Source organism: Pipistrellus hanaki (genome assembly GCF_964339955.1).
Source record: "Pipistrellus hanaki genome assembly, chromosome: 2".
NCBI lineage: Eukaryota > Metazoa > Chordata > Mammalia > Chiroptera > Vespertilionidae > Pipistrellus > Pipistrellus hanaki.
In genome coordinates, this window is record NC_140504.1 from 151,549,136 (window position 1) to 151,561,635 (window position 12,500).

At 35.3% G+C, this 12,500-nt stretch overlaps 1 protein-coding gene across 1 annotated transcript in view; it reads left to right on the plus strand.

Moving 5' to 3' along the window:
• NEGR1 (neuronal growth regulator 1) overlaps window positions 1-12,500 on the plus strand; it is an 841,474-nt gene that overhangs the window by 533,287 nt on the left and 295,687 nt on the right. The window contains exon 4 of the mRNA XM_084872088.1: window positions 4,862-4,993. Coding sequence (XP_084728214.1) covers window positions 4,862-4,993 — 132 coding nt within the window. The remainder of the gene's footprint in view (window positions 1-4,861; window positions 4,994-12,500) is intronic.

The window sequence follows — 12,500 nt, forward strand, 5'->3', positions numbered from 1 at the left end:
GAGTTCTAAGTGCTTTAGTTCCATTAACCCAATTAATCCTCACAACATCCATATGAGGCAGTTTCTGTTATTCTCACACATCTCAGATGAGTAAACTAACTTAAATTTCTTGTATAATATCATAAATCTATAAATGGCAAAGCTGGGATTTGCAGTGAGATAGACTAGTTCTAGAACCCACCTCCCTAACTTCTCAGTATGGTACAATTCACAGAAGAAATACTTGCAGGATGCCAAATATGCTGGTGGATAATAAGCTGACAGAAAATAACAATCATGAATGTAAATAAACCCTTCGAATGATATTTTGAAAATTCACTTGCAGATGACCATTCAATGATAAATGGCTATGAAACCCTAACAAAATATACTCCAGCAGTGAAACCTTGAAAAGTGGATGATTCTTTCTAAGTAAGGAAAACTATTGAAATAACTCTGCAAATCAGTATACAATCATTGACCTGAGTGTGTGTATTCAGAGACCAGTAACTGAGACACAGGGCTTCTAGAAGAGGTTTGAGAATTACTTAGGAGGCAAAATTTACAGGACACCGTGACTGATGGTTGTGGGCACTGAGATAAAATGCATTGTCAGTGTTAATAATGAGGTTTCTGGCTTGAGCAACTGGGTGATGGTCAAAGCACTCACAGTCTTGGAGCCCAGGAGGAGCTGCAGAGATGGCAGGGGAGGGCAGGCTGTTTTGTGTGAGCCTACTTGGACATGTTAGTGAGTCATCCAAATGAAGATGTTTGGTTAAATGTATTTAAGTTTCAAGATATAGATATGGACTAAGTTGATCAATCCAGGGAGGATGAATGCATAAGTAATAATGAAATGCAAATGAAGGAACAAGATCCCCTGTAAGTAGTATTCTCAGTGAGGGGGGAAAAAAAGTCAGGACAAAATCAATATTTAAGGGGTGTGAAACAGTGAAGGACTTCTCTTGAAAAAGTGAAACCAATTGGTCAGAAAGATGAGAGGAAAACTCATGAAAGATCAAGTCCTAGAAATTAAGAAAAGCAAGATTTATTTTGTCAAATGTTTTGTCCCCCCCGCCCCGAAACTTATTGGTACTTTGTAGAAATTTGATGCCATTGCTCACAGTTTTTATATGCAACATAAAGTATAGTTCATATACCTTCTCAAACCATGAAGCTTAGTCTGAATATCCTTTTAGTGGGTAGCATAGCAATATTTCTGGCGAGGTTCTCATAAATCTGATGAGAGAGATTTTATAAAGCATAGCTACATCCTATTTTTTTCAGCTTTCCTTTTGAAAATGGTGATAATGGTGGCATTATTAAAAGCATGGGGAATCTCTTCAGTTCGTTTTTTGAGAAAAGTCTACCTATGCCTGGAAGAGACTACACACAAAAGAGGACTATTGTTGAGACTATAGGCAGCACTTATCCCTTTTTCTTCAAATCATTCCGAAAGTTTTTGTTAGTCTTTATGATTTTACAAAGGATCTGTGAAAACTGTAGTCTGTTCTCACCACAGCCATCACCTGTCACTTCAGGATGTCAGTAAAGATGACAATGCTTTGTACATTCCTTTTCCTCCTCCAGGACTCAGAAAGAGAAGTGACAACTTCTTTGAATGTAAGTGCTTAGTTCTGATTTTCTGTCCTCTATCTTCACAGGACTTTATTCATTCATTTTATACGTGTCCTTGTTTATTTACTCACATATTTACAAAGAGTATGATGTTTCAGGCATGCCCCTGGGGTTGCAGACTCAGAGATGAAAAAAACAGAAACCGTCACTGCACTCACAGAGATTGGCAAAACCTGTGACCAGAGAGGGCTGCCATATTTCATTTGCATTTATTTATATTGGTATCCTAAAAGATAGGAAAATATTGCACAATGTTTTTTTTTTCATCTAAATTTATAAGAGTACCCCAAGATAGTGAATATCCTCATAAATGTTGTAAAGGCTTGGTATTGGTGATAGTCCTCATGTGTCTGGCTCCCTATCTCACGCACCCTTGCTCTTTACCCTCCATTTGGGGTGAGTAGTTGGGCTACATTGCATGAACCGAAATGTTCTTTGCATTGTAATGTACTCTGCTCAAATCCTCTCCCCTTTGTTAGGAGGGATGGAAAAAGAGGCAACCCAGCCAAGTATAAAAGAGGATTGGTTTCCTTGGCTCCACAGCAAAGGTGAAAAATTATTATTGGGGAAAACAGGACAACAACAACCAGAGGCAGCCAAGCCAAGTCCAAGTACAGACAGGTAGAAAGCTTCAGAGTTTGGGTCCTGGGCCAGTCCAAATTTCAAACCTGAAATGGATGCCTGGTGAGATCAGACTGAGAAGAGAGCAAGGGAGAGTTCAGGATAGAAACAGAGCTACTTGTGTAAACACAAGAGAATACTTAGAGCACTCATATTGGGAGAGTTGGTGCATTGTATGGTGCATGTAAATGAGAAAAATGAAGTTAACAATGAATGTATGCTCCCCCCACCCAAGTGTCTTTATATTAGTGCTATATTCCTGATGGTTAGTATTGTTAATACCATTCATTCACTGGTTCTATAGCTATTGATTTAAGAAATGCGTAAACATTTACTGCTAATTCTGGTAGTTGTAAATAGGGACATAGTTCTTTGGTGGAGTTGAGAAGGGTCCCTAAACATTGTTAGGTGGATTGTGTAGTGAGCTCCAGAGATAAGCATGGTGTTCTTGGAGTTGAGGGATGCAGTGGTTCTGACACTGGAGTTATTTTTGTCATACAGCTTATTATAGTTGCTTTCAATCTTTCAGAGCCTGCCTTTTTTTTTTCCCTGGTAGTCATACTTTTCTAATGTGTTTCTTCTTATCTTTCAATACTTTAAGAACAGTTGTTCATATGTCTACATTGTTTAAACAGCCAAAGGCAGTAATACAGAAATTCACACACATCATATTTAGTTATTTATTTAAGAATCATTATAAAATATTTGAATATTCAAATGGGTATAATGTACATTTTTTGTATCAAAAAATCATTTTGGAGGATACAATTTTTAAAAATTATCTCAGTACACAAAAAAATAGAAATATTCAAGTTGCATTTTAATACTGAAAATAAGTTAAGCCTTAATAAATTTGTTTGACAATGTTTCACAGTGGGATACCTTTAACTTGTGATTGGCTTCATTTTTCACTGCTGATCCAGGGTTAATTCTAATGCAGTATACCAATTCATCCATACTTTAATTTCCATTTAATGTTGATCTTGCATTGATTCAAGTTATGCTTTAAAAATTCTAGGATGTGAATAAGGATTCTGCCATCCCTAAATTTTAGTATTTTTTGCAGATACATTTAAGAGTTAAAATAATAGAAGACAGGAACAACAGAAAATCAATCAATGTTTCATTTGTATGTTGAAGTCAGTAAGGACACTGGGTAGTAAAAAAAAGGGATTACAGAATCATACTTCAAGTATGTAGATTTTGAAGACAACTGCTGCTTTTGTAAGTTTTCTTCTTGTACCTGTAATAGCTTACTAGTCAACCACCATCTAAGTATAACTCTCTTCTGTCTATACTTTGTGATTAACAAAAAAGAAAAACAGAAAGAAAAAAAAGGAGTAATGCCTTAATCATATACATCCTAAACACTCCAGGTTGCAACTAATAAAGTCTTAGTTAGCTGGAAGGCAGACAGAGCAGTAACTGATTTAGGGCCAGGTAACAGACCCCACAGGAAAAAAAATTCAAGTGTTGTTTTTAATTGACATGGATTTTAGACTTGGAGCAGCATAACTACATTTTATTTTGTTTCATTCATATAAAATTAAATATTCTTACTGGTTGTATAACGTACACTGATATAATAGTTTTGGTGACAGAGTAAAATGAAAACAGAACTAAGGTTGATTTTGAAAACAGACCATTTAATGGAATCATTGTTTTATTTTCCATTTTTCTTTGGTATGTCTTGAACTGTGATTTTAAAAGACTTGTCCAAGAAGGGAGAAGGGTCGCAATCTCCTGAAATTCACATTTCATTTGCCATGATAACCATAGCCTTTCCTGCCCGATGTTTCTCTACTTTCAAATAAATAAAAATTCTGTTATTTCAGAAGGCATCGTTCTTTTTTTTTTTCCAATCTAACTCATCGGGGATATTCTTTCACCTTTGATTATGTCTTTATATTTTTAATCTGCTGCTGTCTCTAGTCAAATAGAATGCTTTTCCTGAAATATTAAAGGTGGAGATCATTTAGTGTCTTTTTATGACCACTATAACTTCGTTTGAGAGCCATAAATATTTTTTGAGGTTTATTGTGTGGGTCAGATCTAGTATATAAGATGTACCTCTCTTGAAAAAATAAATAATTTTGGAAACTGAAACATGGTAATGATTTATTATATCTCTCTACTATTTTCAAGCCATCTGGCTTGAAACACTGAGAATGAGTATGAGATTTCCCCAAAAGGAAAGTAACATTTAGTTAGGTTAAGTGTCAGGCTGCTAGCATACAGTGTATAAAAGTCAATATGAACCAAGTGGTATTAGCGAACTTCATCTGCACTGCTAGGAGGTTGTTGAACTCAATTACAGAAATGTGCCAAGCTCTATTTGATGCGTGACAAGGTTAGGAGACCACAATCAATTAAAAAGAAAACATGTATATCCTATTCTGGGGAAACAGGTTTGTGATAGCATCCCTTGTTCCGTTTTTTGCTTTTTTTCCTCTGACTTTTCCTCTGAACACAGGAGAACAAAGGTTTTAATAATTCCCCAGCTTCATTTGAAATTGTTTTGTCAGCAATATCTAATAGGAAGACATAAGTTTGTTGTTTTATTTGAATGAAGCCTCAGGCAGCCACAGTGAAACATGCTCTATTTTTTTTTTGTTTCTTGTAGCCAAACCATTTGAAAACGGACAGTATTTGGACATTTATGGAATTACCAGGGACCAAGCTGGAGAATATGAATGCAGCGCAGAAAACGATGTGTCATTCCCAGACGTGAAGAAAGTAAAAGTTGTCGTAAACTGTAAGTCCCATCAACTTTTATCCAAATAACCTCCGAGGAAAAATAAACCACCTAAAAAATGCTGTCTGAAATATATGTTGCTGTTTTTAATAGTCTATTGATGAAGACTACCTATTGATGTGAAAAATGTATATATGTTAAAATATTGGTCAAATTGTTTTATGTATCATCAAATATTCCAAATAATCTCATCATCATTGGGTTGAATGTGCAGATGGAAATATTTCCTATATCCCCCTAGTCCCTGCCATTGAAAACTGTGGTATCCCTACCTCTACAGCCCTGCAGGTACCTGGTGTTTTCATCATTCTTGTAGGTTTCACCTGTAGCTTATTTTGATTCAATGTAACTGTGAGACTCCTAATCAAACCTAATGGAAATGAAGTGTACTGGTCAGTACTCAACAAAGAAAGCAGTTACCCTGCTGCTCCTATTACTTAGGTTAGTTAATTTGAAAAATATGGAGAAAAAGAAATTTTCTCATCAACATCATTATTAGGAAGTTAGTGTAGTAAGAAATATCTGCAGAGCTATCAATGTCATTAGCCATGCCCTTTCTTTAACTGCATCTCAAAATATTGATATAAACTAATTTTTTCATTAATACCCTATTTTGTTCCTTATGATTTCAACAGCCATAACTGAAATATTTTTTTTTAAATTTATCTTTATTGTTGAAAGTATTACAGATGTTCCCTTTTCTTCCCCCATTGACTGTTCCACCTTGCACTACCGCTCCCTTGCCTTCAACAGCACAATTGTCTGTTCTGTGTCGATGGGTTATGCATATATGCATTTAAACTATTTGATTAATCTCTTCCTGCCTTGTCCCCCATTTCTTCTGAGATTAGCCAGTCTGTTCCATGCTTCCATGTCTTTAGGACTGTTTTGCTCCTCAGACAGCATGGAGAGATCTGGAGAATATTATGCTAAAAAAAAAAAAACAATCAGAGAAAGACAAGTATCACATGATCTCACTATCTGATGGATGCAATAGTCTTAAATTTTTAAAATACCCCCTTAATATTTTTCTAAAAAATGTTTCCATTATTTAACCAATTCAAATAAAGTACTTTGTGGGTACTAGTATTTTGCCAAGTGGGTACAAGTGATAGCTTTCAATTTTTCATTCCACTTATACATCTTCTTATTAATGGCTATTGCTAATAATTCATATAGTATCATACCAAAAATCAGAAGAAAATTTTCCAAATATATGCCAAATTTTAGAACAAAGCAGTTTTTCATATTAACATCTACCTTTCAATTTCATGAAAAGATATTTCATGGACCAAAAATAACTGTCTAAATAACCCTGGCAGTAGAGCATCTGTCAGGGCAAATCACTGCTATCAAGTAAGATTTGTCAGTGACTAATCTATGCATTTGGGGTTGAACTATTTCCATGAGACTGAGCAAAAGTGCATAACACCAGATGAAGCGGCAATTTGTGGGCAGAATTTTTCATATATGTCCTGCAGACAAACTTTAGATTTACCCAAGAAGCTCATTAAAAATGGAAAATTTATGTTTTTCCACACCAACCCTACTGAATCAAAATCCTTGACATGCACAGCCTGCAGATCTGCATTTATAATAAGTAGCCATTGAATCTCAGGACTCCAGTTGCAGAGGGTTATTGCTCAACCTCCCTGAACTCTCTGAAATTAGAGGTAAAAAATCCTGACCTCTAACCATATTTATCTGAGTATTAGTCTACTGATTCTATTTTAGAAATGGTAGGAAGGAAGGGAAGAAATAGAACTGCTAAGGAAGTAATATTTTTTAGCATTGAGTACAAAAAAGTGAAAAGGTGGAGTAAACTGTCAAATTAGCAGGGCACTCAGCCCAGCAAGGCATCCCACTCCAAACCCATGACCCAGGAGGGATGTCTCCACTGGGGATGACATTGAACATCCAACTACTGTAAGGCTTCTCACAGTCCATCCTTCATGAATAATCCAGATTTTCCTTTGTACTTACACTTCCTTTCTTATCCTTTTTATACCCCCTGACTTTAGTTCATTGTCACTTATTTTTTAATTTGATTCTTCTGTGTTTTCTTCGCAAGGGGAGACTTTAGACTAAGGAGGCAGAGATTTGAGAGAAACTGAGTTGAACAATTGAGAGATGACTGACCAACCAATGAGTCATCATCTACAGGATCTGGATGGAGAAGAGAATCCTTATATAAAACAGAAGGACAGAAACTGAGGAACACAAGAAGCCGAGAACAGTGAAGGGCCTGCCACCGTTTCATGTACGCTGGCAGGAGACAGAGAGAAAGGGCAGTTTATTACTCATAGCCACAGCAGTAGGCAGAGTACTGTCATCTTCTTGCAGCAGTCCCCCAGGCGCTGCTCAGGGTGATACAATGAGGGCTAGGTGACACCTACATGCCCAGTGGGTTTATGTCATAGCTGAGGTTCCCTGAGCTTAGGAAACTCAGTGTGCTGCTTTTTTTTTTTTTTTTTTTTTTTTTATAATGGCAGCAAGCACACCTGCCCTTTACCACAGAGGGAGCAATTATCTTTATTATACTGGACTGTAAACAAACCTGCCCTTTGCTCCATACGGAGAGCTACCTCTTCTGTCTTCGGAGACTGCTCACTATTACACACATTTCTGAAAAGACAGCTGGGGACAAAAGCTGTCAGTGCCTCTGCTCACAAGACATGCAGAAGCACAAGAAGCCCCTGGGTAATTGTTTTCCAGCACAGGAAGGGAGCAGGAAACTTTGAAGCAGGGCCTGGAGACATTTCATCAGCCAGAAAGTGTGCTTCAGGGGCCGTGTAGCATGTCAGACACCTAAGGACAGGTAGGAAAGAAGACTTTGTTAACCAACTTTAACTAAAGAAGGGAAATGGGAAAGTTGGGGGGAAAAAAGTAAAAGAGCTTGCTTTTTAAGATCAGAACACAGGAAACCTTTTTCTATTTTTTAAAGAACTAATTTCAGTTAAATGATAGTCAGTCCTAAGTGCAAGTGGTGGTACACACATAATATTAACATAGCTCACACTAAAAAATGGACCCAACAGAAAATTTAATAATTTCAATCAATTTTGTCTTCTCCTTTCAAAATTATACTTAAAATAGCCTACATTTCCTAAATGTACGATGAAGAATTGTATATAATATGATTAATCAGTTGCATTCATATCTTTTGAATCAGTATTTAATAGAAGAGATGAGTTCTGTTCAGACTTCTGCTCAAGACCTAAATTTTGCCTTTGTTTGGAATAGTTATGTCACACACATACCAATGATGTCTAAGTCGTGTAAATGTGTGAGTGTATGTGTGTACTTGTTCCTAGTTAGGAGGAGGTTTGAAACGTGTTAATTTTATGAATCTATAAGTCAAAAATTGAGCACTATCTAAGGATTTTACTGAGGTGATTTCCCTAAGGAAATTAGCCAAATCCTACTGAGCAAACTCTATTTTGTCAATGATCAAAATTGAGCAGAGTGGTTTATGGTACCAGCATAGAACTGCTCATCCCCTGACAGCACCAAGAGTCCCTGAGGATAGAATTGTGCCAGGTTTGAGGCAGCCCTCCTTCTCATCATTATTAATCAATATTGATTATGCTTCTAGAACTGCAGTCACTTTGTGAATAATTTGAAGAGAACTTCTCTCCTTTTTCCCAAATGGCGTTCAAGATAAAATATAATAATTTTTTATAAGCTCTAATAAGCTTATGTGTTAAGTCAATTTGAGAAAGAGATTTAGGTTCTTTGCAAGTTAGAAATGTTTAATGTTAACTATTTATCTAATACTGCCATATTTACTGTATTATAAAACATATTCAAATAATAAAAATAACATCATATTTTACATATCATATTTGCCACTCTTATGTGAATTTCTATTCAATTTAATCAGACAGCTGTTTGGTGAAATGATTGGTGTAATTAACATATTTTATAAAGATTGGACTAGACAGTTGATTTAATTAAATGGCTAATTTTGAGTTATTTACAGATTTTGTAGGTTACTATTCTTTGTCTTTATTTGTATTTCATTATAATTATATATAAAAATATCTTCATATATGCACTTAATATGCACTTAACATATGTATATATTTCACGAAAATTGAAAAAAAACCTAAAATAATAAAAAATGAATTATGGCAGTATCTTAATTAGACCTTAAAAGATTAATACACGTACATGTAACAAGAGAGAAAAAAAACTTGGACCAGTTAGTAGGCTAAGCCACAGGGAGGTAATGGATTACAGTTGGACAGATTTTCTATTTTTTTTTGCCTTTGTATTCCATCCCTAGAAGCAGCTTAGAGGATACTGTATTTATTGTAGTTCCACAATTTTTATTGTTAAACACATACACACACACACACACACACACACACACACACACACACACAGAATGAATGACCTCCAGAAAACCCATGGGTTCAACTGAAATGGGGAAAATAGGAGTTATGAAAGTCTGGTTAGGGATGAGAACCCAGAGTCTATAAAATCAGCAAAGGTGACTTATTTGAAGCTAAATCTGGAATCGGGAAAGTTTAGAAAGTATCATAGACTGGTTAAGTAATGTAGCTCTCTATAGTGAAGCAGATTCCAGATATTAGAAATCAGGAAAGCCTACTCGACCTAGCCCTTCCAAAGGAATGCTATTAGTCAAAGGGGTAGGGTGCTCTGATCTTGTCAGGGGCTGGTTGCTCTCCACCCTGTTTAGATGTATTCTCCCACTAAGGGTAACTGTTTTAGAAATGTGGGCCTTATACTCAGAGATAAATTATTTAAACCCCTGTTCTATAGTTGGCTGGGCTTTGAGACGTTGGGTCACCACTTTACTTTTCTGAGTCTGTTTCTAATTCTGTACACTGAGGGTGATAATACATAAATTTCAGGGTTTGGGTAAGGATTAAATAAGATACAAAGCCTATAGTGCCTGAGGTATCTAGGCAACTGAATAAAATCAATCTCTCCCCTCTCCTCCCTCTCTCTCTCTCTCTTTCTCTCTCTCTCTCTCTCTGTGTGTGTGTGTGTGTGTGTGTGTGTGTGTGTGTGTGTGGTAAGGGATTTTCATTTCCTTAATACAATGATGTGTTCCTGTCATGTAGAACATCACCTGGTCCAGAGGAGACACCCCCAAAATACTCATTGAATAAATTAATTATTTAAAAGATTAGCATTATTTAAGGAAATCATTCTACTAGACAAAACAGGAAGATATTGGGTTTGCTCCACAATTTCAGGATTTTTTCCCAAGAAAAACATGAAATCAGTATGTTGAATAATTTACTTCTGATATTTCTTTTTACCAAATTGTTCAGGTTGATTCAATAAAGGTAACCTAATATTTAGATAGTGCTTTCACCCAAGGAGAGGGAACACTAATTCCATTTTTTTTTAACAGTTGACTATTGATGTTTGGGGAAATTAAAGCATTTAATAACTTCTTTGATTTTTTAAGAACAAAACAGACATGAATAATTAAAACTATTAATTAAGCAGAAAAACTATAGCATAAACCAGATTGAGATAAAATTAGGTCTGGACATTTCAGTTTTCACTCATGACAATCAAATTTATGCATTGATCATTTTATTTGATTTGAGAAAAGTTTCGTGCACACAATTTCCAGTAAAATAGAATTGATTAATACTTCCTATCACAAATAATGAAGATATTTTTGGGTACACTGTAAACTAAGATTTTATATAATAAATCACAGACATATGTTTGTGCATTATTTTGCATCTGATGCATATTTATATATGCAAATGTACACTCTATCTTTCAATATAACTAGCTCCAAACATGTGGAATATAATGTACCAATTAGGATAGCTTAGTACAATTATATCAAAGCCTGAATTTAGGGGCCACTGGGAGAAGGAGGAGGACAAAGCTTCTAAGGAAATGACCATTTTTCTTAAGCTTTTCATAAAGTTGTCTCTGAAACTTTGGGCAAGTTAGGGAAGCATTTCAGACTTAAACCAGAAGAAATTACAGGTGACAGACAGATCTTTTTTAAATAAAGAGAAAAATCTCTGCATTTAGAGTTTGAATATGGCAAAGATACTATCATGACCAGAGGGAAATGGTTTTATATGAATTTATAATTATCACCTTAGCTTCTATTTCTGGCTTCATTTTATGCCCCTACGTCACTTTCCATTTACTTCATCTTCCCATTTGCTTCAAATTTATCTTCCTCTCCTATATCTTGTATTTCTTTATAGGCTAATTGACACTTCTTTGGAAGAACTCAGGGCATACATAATGCATATTGATGTCTTCTAAATAAAGTACTAGTTCATATGCCATTCTAGAGTAATAATGAACTACTTCAGCAAATCTATATTTATATATTTATTTATCTATTTACTTATTGTTTACTATGAGACCATCAAGGTCATAGGGCTTAGGATACTGGCCTTCAAGTACACATCAAATAAAGGAAAAGAAAAAGAAAAAGAAACACATAGTTTTAATGCAATGTGGCACGTACAATCATAAGGTGTTGCTCAAGGCTATCAGAAGGGCACCCAAAACAGCCTTGAGGTATCATGGGAAGCTTGTAAGATACTTTGAACCTGATAGTGTCTGACGGACAAAATTGAATTTGAAATATATTTGTTATTTTTAAAAGTGTGTATTTGGGGGAGTGGAAGGTGGGAAGAGTAGTCTCCCAAGCAGAAGCAGCAGCATTTGCTTAGCCTCATAGAAATCAGTGGACAAGCACTGCTGGTACTGTCAGACTGTACTGAGCTGGAACAACCAAAGTGGGAAGCAGAAGAGTGGGTACTGTAGGGAAAGGTGGGGCCAGATTAGATGGGAGTTTATGAATTTTCATAGGCAGACATAGATCCAGTGCTTCTCAATCAAAGGATAACTTTGAACTGATAGAACTATTCAGAGGTGCATCTGAATATTAAAGAAATGTATGTGTTTGTTTTTTGTTTTTTTCTCCACTCATGGAAGACTTCCGTTTTATCATGGCAAGGGCACAGGAAAGCACTAAAATGATAATATTAAAAACAATACATCCAGTTAATGGAGATATGAAGAGCTAAAAATTTTGAAGAAAAATCTCTATAGGTATTAAACAATGTATATCACAAACATATGGATAATTAACCAGATAATGTAATTTTAAAGAAAAGCTTTCTTCTCAATAAAACAACATAATAAAAATCTAAGAGTAAAACCTTTTCACCTTGGGACTTTATGGTATAGATTTAATTCTATAGTTTATATAATCCCTCAGTTGAAGTAAAACTGTTATTAAACATTCAATTAAGGAATACATGATTTCTTCTATTGAAGAAGACATAATTAATCCTTTGTTTTAAATCTTAGACTTACACTTCAATTAATGACTAATGTGCTAAGGCTATTTTTACTTAATGAGTCTGCTATGCAATTGAACTTAAATGTATTCTTCCATACTTTTATCTAGGTTTTGAGAAGAGTTCTAGTGTTAAAGGTCTATTTTTCACCCTTTTGCTCATAGAACATCAAAATGCAT